This window comes from Motacilla alba, chromosome 19 (genome assembly GCF_015832195.1).
Source record: "Motacilla alba alba isolate MOTALB_02 chromosome 19, Motacilla_alba_V1.0_pri, whole genome shotgun sequence".
Classification (NCBI taxonomy): Eukaryota; Metazoa; Chordata; class Aves; order Passeriformes; family Motacillidae; genus Motacilla; species Motacilla alba.
In genome coordinates, this window is record NC_052034.1 from 3434259 (window position 1) to 3451537 (window position 17279).

Below are 17279 nucleotides of genomic sequence, written 5' to 3' on the forward strand. Positions count from 1 at the left end.
CACAGAAAAGCCCCTTTGTACTTCAACACTGAACACGTCAGCTGCTGCTGGCCTTTCAGAATCACGAGACACCCACACAGAACCAACTGTAATTTACTGGACTTTTCCTCTTGTCCTCTTGTCTTGTTTCCAACTGTAATTTACTGGACTTTTCCTCTTGTCCACCCCCTCATCTGTCTGGATATTTTTTCCTTTTCCATTTTGCCTCTCAAGCTTAACAGCAAATGCATTTTTCATCAAGCTGTTGGCCTCTCCTAAAGCCTGGCGAACATTGCATCAGCTCTGGAAGCAGTGAAATGAGAGCTGGTAACTCTGGGCACTGGGAAGGTGCTGCCCAGGTACAGTGACAATATAACATTTGACTGAAATTTGACTGAAATTGACTGAAATTTAGGGCTTTCAGCTCAAAATATCTGAGACATTTATCATCATCCGGAGTTCCACTGTAAAGCTCTGGAACTGATTATTTATCTGAGACTCAGTTTTGTGTTCTGAGTCCTTTGTGATGAAATATGAAACGAATGAAAAAAGAGAACCAATTTATTTACTATGGCATTTTGCACTTCCATTTTTGTCCTCCAGTTCTTTATTCTGAGATATCACAGGGGAACAGAATTTAGCTTCTCAGAACAGCTTCTGCATTTAAAATAAAGTGAACTAATTGTGGAGAGGCACGGAGAGTGACAGATTGGCAGATATCACACAGACAAACTCACTCCAGCTTTCTCCTGGAACTGCTTTTTTGAGTGCTGGTGGCTCCGGTCTTACAGAGGGTCATTTGTGTGAATCGACATAACCAGCCCCTAAAATGAGCTCCTAAAATTACCCTCAGGCTTTCAGAGTGTAGAGCTCAGTGTTTTTGGGACAGCACAGACACAGTGGTGCTGGCCATGCCCGAGGGGAGATGAATCCCTGCTGCAACCAACACAGGCTCCGTTTCAGTCCCTTCCCAGTTTCACCTCAGTGACTTTTTCCTCCCAAAATACGGGGTGACTGACATGTAATCTGGTTTGACCACAGGTCTGGGAGTGGCTCAGATCAGGAGCTCCATGTGAATTTGTCACACAGGGTGGATTCTAGTGAGTAACCGGAACAGAGGTTCGCATAAGGGATAACTCGGTGCCCTTTATCATCAGAGAGGTGCTGAGCCACAGGATTCTTAAGCAAATCCAGGCATGTGCCATCTCAGGAGGCAGCCTGAACACCAGAGTCACATGTTTTTAAAGCTCTTTTCCAGACCAGAGTGCTGATGCATGTTTATTCATCGCTGTCCTCCTGCTTTGCCATATTCCTGGCTGCCACCCTTTGACTCTCAAGACTCAGCTCACTTGTTTACATCTTTCCCCTTCTTGGAAAGATCAAGACATTAAGTTCTGTTGACTACAAATTCTTGATTATATGTCAAACAAAAGAAGTTTCCAGTCTTGCAACACTGGACACAAAGGTTTGTCTTTGGAGTGATTATTTTTTCCCCCAACTGAGTGTGACTTGGACACCTCCAAGTTTTGTACTTTTCCCAGCATTGATAGTTTTACTTGAGAAACAGCACTGGATTTCAGTGTTCAAGAATAACCTTTTGTAAGACATTTACCACTAAAGGGATGATTTCACATTTTCCTATCCTGTTCTTGTTGTTATTTGCTTGATTGTTTTGGTTTTGGGGTTTTTTGGTTTTGGTTTGGTTGGGGATGGTTTTTTTGCTGCTTTTTAAGGTATGTACTCTCTTATTTTCAATACTTTGGTAACAGAATTAGTGAAAAGCTGAGTGGGAACCCTTGGGATTAGAAGCCATTTCTCTGCAAAGCTGCCACAATGACTTCAAACCTCAGGAAGGCCTGAACACATCCTGTGCTGTCACAGCAATGCTGTGTCTAAGTGAGGGCTGTTCATAGCAGAGAAGTGAAACACCTCAATTCCAGCAGCACCTGAGCACCTTCCACCCATGAACGTGTGAGGCATCGTGCTCAGAATGAGAGGGGAAACCTCGGGCTCATGCCTGTGGATAACTGGCATGCCTGGCCTCAGCCCTGGCATCAGAAAATCATAAAACCCTTCACGCTGGGAAAAACTTTGAAGATCATCAAGTGCAACTGTTAACCAGCACTGCCAAGGCCACCACTGAACCGTGTCCCCAAGTGGCACATCCAGCAGTTCCGTGAACACTTCCAGGGCTGGTGGCTCAAGCGCTTCCTCTGCAGCCTGTTCCAATGCCAGAGGGCGGCCAGCAGGACCAGGGCAGTGACTGTCCCTGTGCTGGGCACTGCTGGTCACACCTCGAATGCTGGGCTCGGTTTTGGGCCCAGCACGAGGGACATTGAGGGGCTGGAGCGTGTCCAGAGAAGGGAAGGGAGATGGGAAGGGCTGGAGCCCCAGGAGGGGCTGAGGGAGCTGGGGGGGCTCAGCCTGGAGCGAAGGGAGCTCAGGGGGGACCTTGTCCCTCTCTCCAGCCCCCTGACAGGAGCTTGTGGCGGGCTGGGAGCGCTCTTTTCCCCAGGTAACAAGGAAGGATGAGAGGACACGAGTGCCAGGGAAGCTTTAGGGTGCATACGAGAAAAGCATTTCTTCACTGTGTTTCCCTCGTTGTACCCCAATCTCCTCTGGTGCCGCAGTGTCCCAGCGCCGCCCGGTGCCCCCGGTCCCGCTATGTCCCGGCCCCTCCCGGTTCCACCGTGCCCCATAGCCCCTCCTGTGTCCCCTCATGCCCTCCGTGTCCCCTCATGCCCTCCGTGTCCCCTCAGCCTCTCCCGTGTCCCCCCATCCCCTCCCGTGTCCCCTCCCGTGTCCCCCCATTCCCTCCTGTTTCCCCTCCCGTGTCCCCTCAGCCCCTCCCGTGTTCCCTCAGCCCCCCCGTGTCCCCCCAGCCCCTCCTGTTTCCTCTCCCGTGTCCCCCCAGCCCCTCCCGTGTCCCCTCCCGTGTCCCCTCCGCCCCCCCGTGTCCCCTCAGCCCCTCCCGTGTCCCCTCCCGTGTCCCCACAGCCCCTCCTGTTTCCTCTCCCGTGTCCCCCCAGCCCCTCCCGTGTCCCCTCCGCCCCCCCGCGCTCCCGGTGCCGCCGTTCCGCCCCCCGGCCCGTGCGCGTCGCGGGGGCGCCCCCCGGTGGCGCAGGCGGAGGCGGCGCATGGGGCGCGGCGCGGCGGGCGGCGCGCGGCGCTCCCGGCGGGGCAGCGCGGCCGCGGGCGGGACGCGCCGGGCCCGGAGCAGGAATGTGGGGGGAAGCCCGGCCGGGGCCAAGGCGGAGCCCCCCGGGCCCGGCGTCATCGATCTGGGGGCGCAGAGCGGGCGCTGGGCCGCCTTCCAGGAGCGGCACCGGCTGAGCTGCGAGGAGGCGGCGCGGCTGCTGCTGGACGCGTAGTGAGTAACGGGGCCGGGGCTCCGCGCTCCCGCCCGAGTCCCGCTCACGGCGGCGTTCTCTGCACGGCGGGTCCCGAGAGCTGCCGAGAAGGGGCGCCCGGGGTGGGATGGGGAGGGGGCTCCACCGAAAAAAAAAAGTGGCTTTCTGTGCTTAAAGCTGCCCGTGTTTTGCGGCTCTCCCATCGAAAATGCCCTTGGGGGCTCCGCCAGGCTCAGCCGCTAAATCTCCACCCATTTCCTGCGCTCGCTCTGTGCAGAGCGCGGCACATCAGAAGCTGTCCGTGGGAGGCAAAATCTGGAAGGAAAATGTTTTTTTTCCTTTGCATTTAGCGATTGATCCGCACGGTGACTGCCCAGCTGCTGTGGAGGCGGCTCGGGGAGGGGGTGAAGCACAGGCTCAGAAATTCCTTGGTCATAAAGTTCCTCTGCAATTACAACCCAAAATAAAAGACATTTCAAATATTATGCAGAATCCACTTATCTCTGCTTTCCCCAGCTTTTAAATGGAGGAATATTAATGGTGTTGGAGGAACTGTGGGGAAAAATGTGGGGAAATTCAGTTTTCAGTTCCAAGCAGTCTGTTTTGAGGTGATAGCCCTGGTTTGTGTGTAGGGTTGTATATGGACACAGCTCTAGGGTCAGCACTGTGACCTGGAGTGGTGGGGAGCTGTGTTTTACAGAGTCTTCAAAGTGGTGCTCTTCTTTCCTTGTCACCATTTTAATTAAACCACAAAAGCAATTGCTGCAAAGGACAAAAGCCATCCTCCACCTCATTCTGACACATGTTATTAAATACATTTGAGTGGATATATTTCTTGGTGCTCTGCAACAGCTCAAGACAGAACTGAATAATGTCATGTATAGCCTTAGTGTTCTCTTGGGCAAAAACCAAGAGAGGAGGATCCCAAAAGCTCTGTTGTGTCTCTCTGCAGTGAGTACAGGGGTTTGGTGAAGCACACAGGAGGCTGTCACTGTGGAGCCGTCCGCTTTGAGGTCTGGGCTTCAGCAGACCTGCACGTGTTCAACTGCAAGTGAGTTGGTTTGTTCCCTGTTCCCAGAGATGGATGTCAGCTCTCTGCTTTTCCAACCTTAGAGCTAAAGATGAGACAGCTGCAGAACACCCTCTGAGCTGTTTCCACAGGATTTACCCCTAATTATGTCCTGATCCACTATGAGATCAGTGTTGGTGATTTCAGGTGCTGCTTTGGGCAGGACTCCATGTCTCAGCCAGGCTCACACAGAAAGTGTCAGGAGAGATCTAATGAGTCCAGGTGCTCAGCCATCTGCTTTCTGTTTCCTCTCATGCAGGGGGCTCAAAGCACATTGGTCTTTTTTTAACTTGTTCTTCTCAAGTGACATTACAGCTCTGACCACATGTGCCTCGAACTAAAACACTCTCTGGTTTCAGTAGTGACCCCTCTTTGCCTGCAACTGGTTTGCTTCCAGCTCGTGGGTGAACTTCTGAACTTTACCTTCTTGTTTGCAAGGTAATGAATGTTGGCAAAATTGCTCAAATGTGCTCTGAACCATTAAGTGGATTTCTCAGGGCTAGAGTTTGTCCTCAAAGAGTTGTGTGTGAGAGTACCTGTGTAGGGTCAGTCTGTTCACGGGTGTGCTTGACAAACACTACTGACACCACAAATCCACTTTTGCCACTTACCTCAGAGCCATTCTAGCTGTCAGTGGGATTTCTGTTGTCGAGAGGTCCGATTGCTGCTCTACAACCTGTCCACTTCCTCTAGAAAGGTCTGTTTTTTCTTTTACAGTTGCAGCATTTGCACAAAGAAACAGAACCGCCACTTCATTGTGCCAGCGTCGCGTTTCAAGCTGCTGAAGGTAGAGTGAGAGCTCAGTAAGAGCATGGCCATGAGCACGAGCAGTGTTACCCTCACAGAGCCAAGAACAAGCAGTTTTTCTGCCCTAGGTTTGGCTGGTTGGGGGAAAGGGCTGCATTTTAAGCTGTCTGGTGTGGTTGTGTTAGTGCATCTTGTTTGGAGCTCTTGCAGTTCCCAGGCCTGACTGTTACGGACACGTGTCCTTACAAAGCACAGGGGTTCAGGAAAGGAGCAGGAATGCAGAGCTCTGTATCTCAAATAAAGACAGGAAGGTGGTATTTTAAATTGTACATTTCTACATTGTATCTTTCCAGAGTAATGAATCCATCTATTTCCATGGAAAACTTACAGTGCTTTTCCTTTGCCTAGGGTGCTGACAACTTGACAACATACACCTTCAACACACACCGTGCCCAGCACACGTTCTGCAAGACCTGTGGTGTTCAGAGCTTTTATACTCCTCGTTCTAACCCTGATGGTTATGGTAGGTACAAAGCTAGCTGTACTAACCATAGTTAACCACCAAGTAATCCTTGGGTAAAGATTCCATTGGATGCTGACATGACAGCAGTGAGCAGCATGTGTCCTGAGAGTTTGTTCCTAAAGGAACTGCAGTCTGAACCTGTAGCTCCTCCATAAAAAACAATCTTACCTATAAATGTGTGCAGGATTCTCATCCAGGCTGCTCAGCCTTACAGCAATAGCATTTACAATTCCCTGAGATGCCCCAGCCATGGAATGGAACAGGCATCTCCCACATTGTTTCTGTGTACTCTGTTTTCCTTCAGGAATCGCTCCCCACTGCCTGGATGATGGCACTGTGCAGACCATTATCACAGAGGACATCAATGGCAAGGAGTGGGAGAAAGCAGTGAGGGAACACAAGACCATCAGAGACATGTCAAAACCCTGACCCACCCTTCCAGCAGCCTTGGGAGCACTGCCATGGAACTGCAGTCTGGGGTTTCCTGGGTGATGGTTGGTGAAGTCAATCTCTATGTTACTGTTACCTGTTCTCTCTTTCTTAAATAAATCTTTCTATGCTGATTGTCTCATTCCTTTGTGACATTCAGTTTGCAGACTGCCTCTGTTCTGTAAACCACTCCAGGGTTTCTGGTTTGGCACTTTGCCTTTGGCTGTGCTAAAGTTTAAATCACAACACAAAAGACTTCATTAGAATCACTTGCACCTCATTCCTGTGTCTGCTGGGACTCTTGTGAGTTGACCTTGAGCCCTCTTCTGAATCAAGAAGAAGAGCTCGTATTTCAGGAGGTGAAAGTGAAGGTGGAGCCTTCAACACAATGTGTATTAAAAAAGCAACAGCAAACATCAGTGCAATTAGAAGAAATTGCATGATTTCTGATCTTTTATTCAAAAGCTTTGGCTTTTTAAAGTTCTGACTGAATAACAAAGGTGTTGTGGTTGTGGTATCTGTGGAGATAGCATGAGCTTTGAAAAGTTACTCCTGCTAGCTCGATCTTACAAAAGCAGCAGGGGAGAGTTGCCAAGCAGTCCTTGCAGCTCTATCTTCTTGGGGAAACAGTTTGTTCCATATCTTCTCCAATGCAGAATCCTCCAGAACTTGGCTCCCAATTAAAGTTAATCCAAATTTCTCATCTTATTTAAGCTTCTATGATGAGAATATAGAGTAGTTGTTAACCCTGTTCTCAAGGTATTCAGAAGGAGGTTCACCCAGCCTGGGTTTTGTAGCGTGGAGAATGCCACACAAAGAGCACCCATCGTAACACAGGAAGATCCTCGAGTCCTGGGCTGGGGCAGTCGTGGCTTTGCTCACTCTTTGCTCCTGGGAGTGCTGTGCTGTCAGAGCAGGCGCAGGGAATTGAGCACCAGGTAGCGGGAGAAGCGCAGGTAGAGCCGGCGGAACCAGAGGAGCTGGCTGCGGTGGCACCGCATGGCCCTCTAGGAGGAGAAACAGAGAGCATGGCAGGAGCCTCCCAGAGCTGGGGTGGGGGCAGTCTCCTGCTCCTGCTGTGGGGCTCAGCGCCCATTTACAGGACAGCCTGTTTCAGTGAGCAGGGAGAGGCAGGGCAGGCTGCCTAAGCCCTGGGCCTGTCGGGCCCCCAGCCTGCCGTTGTGCTGCCTGATGCTCAGAGGGTCCTGCTGGAAAGGACACATCGTGTGTCACTTCTCACCCCTCCTCCCCACGTGATCTCAGGCCTGGGGAAGTGTTCACATGCTGGGAAGCAGGAGCCTGATAAGTGTGTCTGGGAACATCTCTGCTCCTTCTGACCACGCACTGCCAGCTGCAACTGAGTCTATTTATAGTGCACCACCCTAGAAAGGTCAGATTTCAGGAACAAAAATAATGAACACTACCTTTATCCAAGCTGTTACCATGAGTAACTCTTTTAACAGCCTCAGAAGCAGGAAAAGTCTGTAATTTGTGAATTAACAGCACTGTTTGCTGGGTAAATATTTCCATGCTGCTAATCAGATTCTGATCTAGGGAACTGTGGAGTAAATGTGTGAGATGCAGCAAAATAGTTTAAAAATGTACAGCAAAGGGTACTTGTGAAGAGCTTTGGACAACAAGTTCATAGGCTGTCTCCTTCTTTAGTGACAGCTGTGATCAAGGATGCTGTTCCTGGCATGCAGTCATGCCAGGCTTTCACAGGCCACTCACACGTTCAGAACACTGTGTTGGATCCAGTTTCCTTTGAAATGCATCCTACATCCTGGGGAGTGTAAAACTCAGTGCCCAGTGACTGTCTGAACTGCACATCTGCTCAGCCCTGTCCTGTCACACAGGGCATGAGGTAACCTGGCTTGCCCCTGTTTGTAAAATCACTGCAGACCCTCCTCAGTGACATTTCTAACCCATGGATGACACTACTTCTGGCATCCCCTGGGAATGTGACACTTGTGACTAAAGTGCTCACAATGAGGATGAGCCACTCAAACAGGTCAGGCAGGTGCCACTCATCTCACCTTGGCTTGTTCAGTCTCCTCCTCTGTGAGGATGAAGAGTGCATCCCCGGGCAGGAGGCAGGAAATGAAGACATCCAGGAAGGAAATGTATTTCCTGCAGAGATTCACTGATTCCAGCACGAGCACACGGCACCCTACACAGAGAAAGAGGATAAATATTTCAAACCAGCAGCATTCTTCTAAGGTGCCCTTTTCTCCAGGCTCAGCAGCTCTTTGCAGCTTCCCTGTGCTGCTGGGCTTGGGAATCCTTTCTGTATAAAGGGGGAACAACTTCTCATGCTCCCACCAGGATTTTTTGTGTCCAGTGCAGATCTATGACCATTTGTATTGGCTCTTTTTGTGTATGTGACCCTTTGTACAGGTTCTTGTTCTGTAATAGCCTGTGGAAAGCAAAGCTAGCTTTGAATATCCCAAAAACTGGGTGTTTTTTTAATTCTTCCTGCAAAATTAGGCTCAAAAAAATAGGTGCAGATGATTCTCTGAATGCTGACACTGTATCATATAATGGAATTTTAAGACAGTAGTTTCTGGTTCAGCTACCAAAATGAAATTTAATCTTTCTACTCCAATTCTTAGCTACAGAATAAATATTTACAAGCCTCAGGAATAAAATATTAACTCAGGCAGGCAGTAACACTTTAACAGAGTTCCTGAATTCATTGTTCAGATATTTGTGATGAAGCACATGAAGGTAACATGTTTCAAGATTCTGCTGATGTTGAAGGGGTTTTTTTTTCCTGTTTCAAAGATCCCTTTGAACTCAAAAGTTAATTGCTATTTTTTTTTACCAAGGCTAAATTGTCTTCACTGAAGAGTTCAGAGCTACTGATGGTCCCATTAAGAGCCTGTAGCTCTCAAGGGAGCTGCTTTGGGATTTCCTTGGCTTGGAAGCTGCTGTGATTATGTTCCACACTTCCCACATTGTAATAAAGTTTGACAGAAGAGGCCAAAGTCACAGTTTACACAGGTGGGCAGATTTGCAATGAGATTTCCTTCAGTGAGCCTTGAAACAGTGAAATTACACAGAAGAGACAGAACAAAGCTCTCATGGACTCCCTCTGGCACATCACTAGAATCTTTCAATTCTTTTTTCTTCTTTTCTCTTTTCTCTTTTCTTTTCTTTTCTTTTTTCTTTTCTTTTCTTTTCTTTTTTCTTTTCTTTTCTTTTCTTTTCTTTTCTTTTCTTTTCTTTTCTTTTCTTTTCTTTTCTTTTCTTTTCTTTTCTTTTCTTTTCTTTTCTTTTCTTTTCTTTTCTTTTTTCTTTTCTTTTTTCTTTTCTTCTCCAAGGATGTTGTTCCAACTTTTCAACAGCCTCTCCCACTCTCCAAAGTGAACTGGTTAACTCTTCATTTCAGCACCACTCCAGGGCCATGCTCCCCTTCCATCGAGGGGACACGGGACACCGGGAGCTGACTCCCAGCAGGTCGCACAGAGCATCCCAGCAGTGATTTCCTCCTGCTGCGGGCAGCAAGCGGCAGGGGTGGAGCTCTCAAGGGCAATCACCGGCGCTTCCAGCGGGGAGCGGCGGAGGATCCGCGCCGGGAGCGGCGGGCGCTGCTCGGGAGCCGCCGGGAGGTGGCGGCGTCCGCCGGCCGGGGAGGGGAGCGGGCAGCGGGACCCGCATCCCTTCAGCACCTCCTGTCCCCAGTGCCGTGTCCCCAGTGCCGTGTCCCCAGTGCCTCCGCAGGGTCACGGAGCAGCGCTGGCACTGCCGAGCGCCCCGGGACGTGCGGGAATGCGGAGGTTTGGGACCGGCACGGCCCGGGCGCTTCCTGACCGCCAAGCTGAGCCCCCGTCCCGCTCCCAGCCCGCCGGGACAAGGGACAGGCAGAGCCGCTCGGAGGCCATCGGTGCCAGTTGCTCTCCCAGGGGATGCTCTGCAGGCACAAGTGCTGCAGTCGCTCACAGAAGGGTCCTGACACTCCTTTAATCCCACTTGGAGACATTTCTTGTTTGCAAAGAGCAAACGTGGAAGGAAACCTGTGATGTGCCGTGAGTGGGGGAACCACTCTTCCCCTTCCTCTGCAGAGATCCTCTGGGCTGCTGCTGGGGTAGTTTCAGAGGGAAGAATTAGTACAGTGCTGCTGGCAGCATTCCCCATGGCACCTGTTTGCTTTTCAAACATGGGACAATGATCTTTCCTTTCCTGGATGGCTTTAATGGACTCTGGCAATGCCACACCAATTCCTACTCACAGTGATGGGAAGAGAGGCCTGGCACCACTCTCTGAAGCTTGGGCCGCTCTGTTTACCAAATGTGCTCTCCCTTTCCTCAATTATTTTTTCCCTGAGAAATATTAATTCATGCAGCAATTTCACCCTTTTGTTCCCCAAAGCTCAGCAATAAGGACTCAACACCATGGCAAGTGATTTCAGTGTGGATGGCTCTGACCTGCTGGGTCCTCCCTGGTCAGATCAGGTCGAGTGGTGGCATCCAGCTCCCCAAAAAGAAGGGCACTGTGAGAGCTCTCTGTGCCAGTGATCCAAGCAGGATTTCCATGTGCTGACAGCAAAGCCTGCTCTGCATGGCAATGTGAGATGAAATGAAGCAGGGAAGGAATGTACAGTCCAGGGAGAGATGGAAAAGGGTTCAGAGAAACAGGCTGCTCCCTGCCAAGCAGGGTGAGAGCAGTGCTGCCATTGAGGAGTCCTGTGACACCAGCAGGTGAAGCTTTTCAGAGCCTGCTGTGCCTGTGACCTGGGCAGGATGGGATTAGCAGTGTAATGCAACCTCTCCAGGTTGGCAGAAAGGGCAGGATCGATATAGCTCATGGATTAGGCTGAGAATAGAAGTGTGTGAAGCCTGCAGCCTGCTCAGCTTGGCTTTCCACTTCCAAATCACTCAGGCAGCAAGGATGCCTAGAATGAGGAGCTCCTGAGTGAGCACTGTGTGTGCTGCAGGCCTGCCCTGCTCCTGGTGGAAGGAGGCACGGGTTCTTCTGGAAGAGCAGTGGCTGTAGCTGGAAGGGGCCATTGGCAGGGGTGGGAGCACATCCAGCAGTTGTCTTGGCTTCTTGAAACAAGTGCTTGTGCCTGGGCTGGTGAACTCGATTACAGATTATAAAAAGCCTGTTGTGTTTGTGCTGGCTAAAGGCATTAGAAAGCAGAGCAGGATATTTAGGGTGCTCATTTGCATATCACTGAGGCAATGCAAGGCTTAGCTGGCTTTTGCATTTGCAGGGAGATTTTCTGTGGATTCCCTGATCACATGGGCTTACACAGGCTCACCCACAAACAGCTCCCTCTTCCCAACAGCAGCACAGCACTTTTCCATGGCCTGAACATGCCTTTCAGCTCCATCCAGACAGCCTCAATCCCAGCATCACCCTTGTTTCATTAAGCCCCTCTGGTGCACAGCTCTGCACGCCTGCCAGATCAAATTATAAATACTGGGAATTTCAATGAGACTGGAACTATATTTGGAAAGGCTTAGCATAAGCAGCAGCATGGGAGCTCCCCGTTCCTTTGGTGTTTGTAGGTCATGTCAGATGTGATGTAATCAGAGCAGCAAGGCTTGCACAGAGCCCCAGCAGCCTCTTGATGCTGCTGGAGAAATGGAAATGTTCTCTGTATGTGGGTCTGTTTCAAAACCTGAATAGATTTGAGGCGCAGCCCATGTTCAGGACCAGAGTGAAACCTGCATGAGCAGCACATGAAAGTGCCTCAGTGTAGATGGGGCCTGACAGCCAGCAGTGACATCAAGCACTGCAGCCCCTTGTCCTTTGTGCTGCACACAGCGCACAGAGCTCTGCTGCAGCCCAAGGCTGAACAAAGAAAAGGTCCTAGGAATGAAGCTGGCACTAATACTCCTCTTTCATGAACTGGGGAACTGAAGGGGCTGGAGTCAGAGCTCAGCTTAAGGGCATTCTGCCATCTTGGCTCATGCTGTCTCATTAGGCCTGCAACTTCCTGCTAGCAGAGAATTAAAACTGATTTGCTGTGACTCATTCCAATCCTACAATGATTTGGGAATTAGCATTAAAGGAACACAGCCTGGATGGCTGCTGAGGGAGCAGGAGCTTGACTGGGTGGGCCTGGCTGAGCCACCCTCCTAGGCTCTGTCCAAACAGCTGAGTGACAGCTTTGTGTTTAAAAAAGGTCCACACATTTGTCCCTGGGCAGGCACTGTTTGCTGGAGATAAGGGCTGCAGCTCTGCTCTAGAAAAGGGGTCAGGAGCTACCTCCTTCTGTACTTTGTTTCTTTCCTTTCCTACTTGTACAGAAAATTTCTCAGAGATTCTTGCTCACAGGTGGAAGAAGCCACTACAGTTTGTTGTGCCACTGCAGATTTCAGATTCCTTTCTGAGCACACTTTGGTGGAGGCTTAACTTTGCTTACATGCAAATGTTTTTGGCTAAGTGGGTAATCGTTTCTGTGGCTTGTGTCACAGAAGAGGAAAAAGGCTTGTAAGCAGGATGTGACCAAAAACTCTGTGACTAAGCTGAGGGACCTGGAAAGAGCACTGAAATTCACCCCAGAGGCACAGGCCAGACACTGCATCACACCACTGAGGAAGGACAACCCCAAGGGACTGAAAAGTGACTGTAGAGAAGCCTGAACTGGTAAAAAATTGCAGGAAGATAAAAGTTCAGCTGTGGGTTTCATCTGCAGCGCAGGGGTGAGTTGGGCAGCTGGAATCCTGGGCACAACAGGGATGTCAAGGACTGCAGGGGGGGGATGTGGGGTGGGAGGGGAGGTGATGGACTCCTACCTTCAGGTAACTTCCCCTCTGAATGCAGGTACCTGTGAAAGAAGAGATACAAGGGGTCAACGCTCCGTGGAATTCCACAAACCCTGATTTTACAGGAATAAAACCCTGCACATTAAACCAAGCCTTTTCATTTAACACCCAATGACAATGGCCAATCTTGTGAGAAACTTCAGGAGCCCACACTGGATGCACGTCAGGCAGGGCTAAGCCTCGTTCCCCACACTATTCTGCCACTCCTTCCCTCATCCTGCCTGCTGGGACACATCACAAATAAGCTCCATAAATCAAATTCACTCTCAGACTTCCCAAGGGAAACCCAAGAGGCTGCCAAAGGCTGTTCACCCCTGGGAGCACCTCTGGCTGTTTAAAGCCCAGGCTCTGCTGGCCAGGGGCACTGTCTCAGTGGCTGCTCCTCTTTGGGCACCAGCTCTTTTTTCTAACCCAGGCTGGCACTGGGACATCTGAGAAGCTGCTCTGGCTTTTTGCTCACCAAGACTTTGATCCCTTCATGACTTTGTCCTGGGAAATCTCTGTAGCAAAACAGAACAGGAGGACCAAGGATGGGAGATGTGAGTGGTGAAGGCACTTCCATCAGGAAGTGTAAGCAAATGACCCTGGGATGGTGAGGACATCAGGGGGCGTTCATTTCAATTCCTTTCTTAATTCTCTTGTTTTCCCTGCTCATGGCTTTGGAGCCATCCTGGATTCGGCCCACGGCAGGGCTGGGAAGCAGCAGGTCTCCAGCAGATGGCACTCAGGGCTGTCCCACACCCAGTCCTGCTCTTCCAGGAGAAAAAGACATCCAAACAATGGAACATTTGCCAAAAGGAGAAAGGAAATAATAATAAAAAAAAAGTTATTTAACCCTGTGTAATATTTAAAGAGATTGTTATCAGCTAACAGTGGTGTATCTGACAAAGGACAATGTGCCAGTTCATGTGTAAATCAGCCAGGATAAAACATGCATTATATGTAAACTGCTGTGTTTCTCCAGTCACTTTCAAACTAGGATTATCTCTGGCTGTTGGTTAAGTTCAAGGAAAAGGATTAGCTACACAGGCCTAGACAAAATAGGAAGCACGGAGTGATGAATACCCAATGCAATACAAAGCAAAAGTCAAGCCAGAAATGCAGGTCATGACAGAACTCAAACAGCAATCAGAAAACATATTTAAACAGATTCTCCTGCCAGTGGTGTCCTCTGCTGCAGAGCCAAAGCAATGCCATTTCCTGCTAAACAATGGCCTTGGAACAGCGACTTGGCCACCTTCTGCCCCACCACTCAAGCCTTACTGCTCTGACAAAGACTGTTAAATGTTGCCTTGTAATTTAAATATCTCCATGAGTATCTGCTCTGCTCTTCTGCCAGAGGTTTCTTCCCCCACAAGTGGAATCTGGCCACCCAAAGAAATGATTCAGCACTTGGTGCAGTTAGTAGGGTGGGAAACTTTTAGAATAAGCTTGGAGAGATAAAGCAGTGAGTGGTTGTGAAATTTGGCAAACTCTGAAAGCCCAGTGTCTGTTCTGGGTGTGCTGCTCTGCCATGGAGGCACCTTCAAAGCCCTGAGCTGCTCCAAGAGGGAACTAATAATAACCACTGCTGTCACTAGAAACAGGAGTGAGAGATACAGCTCATATGGAAACGGTTCAGCAGGAGCAGGGAGCACCTTCAGCAGGCAAGAAAAGTGTAAATTCAGCAGTAAATGAAGGAGTTTGTGCTTGTGTAAAGGTTCAGGGAGACACAAACTGTGTTTGGTTACTGAAAGGTCCTCAAAGCTGCTGCCAGCAGACCTGTCACTCATCTGCAAGAACAGGCATGAAGAAACTGCATCTCTCCTCATCCATTTTTTGTCCCAATCCAAATGCTTCAATTCTCAGCAAGGCTCAGTGCAGAGCCCTGGGAACGGGCTCCACCCAGCTCTGTGTGCAGAGGAATTGCAGCCTTGCTCATTTGTATTTCTCTGTGGTTGCAGAGAGAGAGAGAAAGACGAAGCTCTACCTCCTGCACACGTTCACAAAATGAGCCAATCCTCTCCCAAATCCATCTTCTCACTCCCATCTCCACCCTGCTGGAGCGTCTCCATGGGACACTTCCAAGTAGGGGAGAGGTTGCAGCTCTCAGTTGTTGCCATTCTGGGAATGTTGTTTTACAGATTGGACTTGCTGTGGTTTGGTTGAAATGAAAGAGTTTGGCATAAAATCTCAAAAAGTAAAACACAGGCTCTTTTGCAGGAGATTTTTCCATGTGGGTGTTTTGTTTTTTCTTCCCGGAGAGACTTTTTATAATCCTTTTTAAACACAAAGTGACCTAAGGTGGCTCATCCCCACCCACTGCCCAGGTGCCAGAGCCTGGTGGTTACAGGGCACCTCTCCCTGCAATGCCTGTGGTAGGTTCAGCTCCACACGTGAGACCCTCTGCAGTGAAGAATTTGGGAAGGCCATGAGACATCCAAAGGCTCCAATCCTGCAAGATCTCAGCCCCAGCTCCTCCCTCAAGGCCCAGCTGCTTTGAAGGCTCTGCAGTCACCAGCTCCATCTGCTCAGCAGAAACACTGAAAGGGCCCAACACCCTCACCCTGCAAACTGCAGGGCTGAGCTGGCTCCCAAATTCCCTGTCTTCACTCAGACATCCTCAGGAAAGGTGTGAGTGGGTCAGCTCCTCTGTGGCACTGACCAGTGAAACCTCCCAGGCTGTTCCAAGAAGGAACAAGTCAAGGTGGAGCTGAAACCTCAGTCCTGGGGAGCACAGAACTCTTCTGGGGCCCATGCCCACGAGGGTGTGTTACAGTTTGGGTGATGTTCTCTTTGATGAGAAGCTGTTCATTGAATTCAATGACTTCACTCTCCAAATAGTTTCCCAAGGCAGAGGCAAAACCCTTCACTGAACTGACTGCTGGCTGCTGTGGAGCACTGGGGAAATACAGTTTTGAAGAGCATGGCAAAGAATGGATGTCTTAAAGCTGCATTGGGGCTCCATTTAGGATCCCAACCTCTAATCTACCCTATTAATCTGACGAAACAGATGTGAAGGAGGAAGAACAGGCAGTCTCCTAGGAATCACAGAGACATTGGAAGGATATACTTGCCAGATGTTGGATGTTTGCTCTCTGGAATGCCTCCTCCCTCCCTAGCTGGATTTTCTGGCTCCATTTCCATGCACCCTGAACTACACCATGGAGCAGCACTTTGTACAACACTGCTCAGGCTCTCTGTACTCACACGTGGGGCAGTGGCAAAAGATGGTTCTGCCAGTGACAATGCAGAGATGTTCCAGCTGACAGAGCTGTCCTGGCTCTGTGCTTTGGGCCTTGCACTGTCTGGGAGAGGAATGTGCAGTGTCACTGCTCCCCTCACTGCCAGCAGCCCAGGGACACATGGAATGACATCCTCAGAGGCTGCTTCTTTGGGAAAAAAAAACCTTCTTTAGGGGGAACCCCTTCTGTGCTGGTGCTCCATGCTCCTCTCAACAGTGTCATGGAAGGGCACTGGGATGAATGAACTTGGTCAAATGAAGGAATGAGGGAAAGGGATAAAGGAATGAGATAAAATCTAGAACTACACACCCAGCTGTGGGATATACGCCAGGGCAGAGAGCTTTGAGGGGAAGTCTCAAGGATAGACAGCAGAGTACAATTCTGTCTCAGCCTTATGGGGACAGTCTGGCTGCAACCACAGCCATCACTCATAAGCTCCCCCAGGACATTAAGATCAGTAAAATAAGTGAGAAATGCACAGGCTGTAGCTGCTGAAAGGAGGGAGAGATCTTCCCGCCCCACACTGTAAGAAAGCACCAAATAAAAATGATAAATGGGCTATCCTTCACTGTTATCAAGCTAATCACCCAAACCCAGCTTCCTCCTTGTCCTTTATGAGCTGGCCTTGGAAATTCCACAGAAGCTCACAGCAGAACTGTGCTTACTGTGCTTTGTTGGGGTGGGATGCAGTTGGTGGCCTCTGAGAATGGCTCCCACCAAGAGGGACTGGCTGGACACTGCCCCTCTTTGTTTCCATACACGGATTTGCAGCTGGCATTTCCCCAGCCCTCCCCTTCCAGGGAGCCTCAGTGCAGCCCTCTGCACAATGTCCATGGCATCCAGGAGTGGGGCATTTAGTGGCCAGGCTGGGACATGGCAGTGCCACAAGGCATTGGTGGCACTCAGGCTGCATCCTAATCCACTGCTGAGTGATAAAGCTCACAAATATCATCTCTGCACAGCCTCATTTACAACCTGCCACAGAGCTGGTGAATGTTCACAAACATCCTGCAGGACTGAGAGGTGTTTTTCCAAATGGAATTGACGAGAATAGGCTCAGCTAATGATTCCTTGATGCAGCTTTTTATATGGCATCATTGATAGAAGTTTTATGGATGCAGTTGCTATAACAACATAATGCACAGTGGTTAAATATAGCAGCTCCTATTTTCCACTCAGTTT

At 49.8% G+C, this 17279-nt stretch overlaps 2 protein-coding genes across 5 annotated transcripts in view; one reads left to right on the forward strand and one right to left on the reverse strand.

Annotated features, from left to right (window-relative positions):
• The first annotated feature begins 3088 nt into the window (after positions 1-3088).
• CENPV (centromere protein V) lies at positions 3089-6250 on the forward strand. Its single transcript, XM_038158430.1, has 5 exons — positions 3089-3349; positions 4282-4380; positions 5116-5185; positions 5554-5668; positions 5973-6250. The coding sequence occupies exons 1-5, from the start codon at positions 3117-3119 to the stop codon at positions 6095-6097; spliced, it is 642 nt and encodes a 213-aa protein (XP_038014358.1). The 5' UTR covers positions 3089-3116; the 3' UTR covers positions 6098-6250.
• A 282-nt stretch (positions 6251-6532) lies between these two features.
• PIGL (phosphatidylinositol glycan anchor biosynthesis class L) overlaps positions 6533-17279 on the reverse strand; it is a 53806-nt gene continuing 43059 nt past the window's right edge. For all 4 annotated transcript variants that reach the window (XM_038158427.1, XM_038158426.1, XM_038158428.1 and 1 more), the window contains 3 exons: positions 12844-12875; positions 8134-8267; positions 6533-7104 (listed from right to left, as the gene is read on the reverse strand). In XM_038158427.1, coding sequence (XP_038014355.1) covers positions 7006-7104; positions 8134-8267; positions 12844-12875 — 265 coding nt within the window. In that variant the 3' untranslated portion in view covers positions 6533-7005. The remainder of the gene's footprint in view (positions 7105-8133; positions 8268-12843; positions 12876-17279) is intronic.

Coding starts and splice junctions, on each gene's coding strand:
- CENPV (XM_038158430.1), top strand. CDS start 3,117: ATGGGGCGCGGCGCGGCGGGCGGCGCGCGGCGCTCCCGGCGGGGCAGC. Junction 4,381..5,115: donor CTGCACGTGTTCAACTGCAA/GTGAGTTGGTTT, acceptor TTTCTTTTACAG/TTGCAGCATTTGCACAAAGA. Junction 5,669..5,972: donor TTCTAACCCTGATGGTTATG/GTAGGTACAAAG, acceptor GTTTTCCTTCAG/GAATCGCTCCCCACTGCCTG.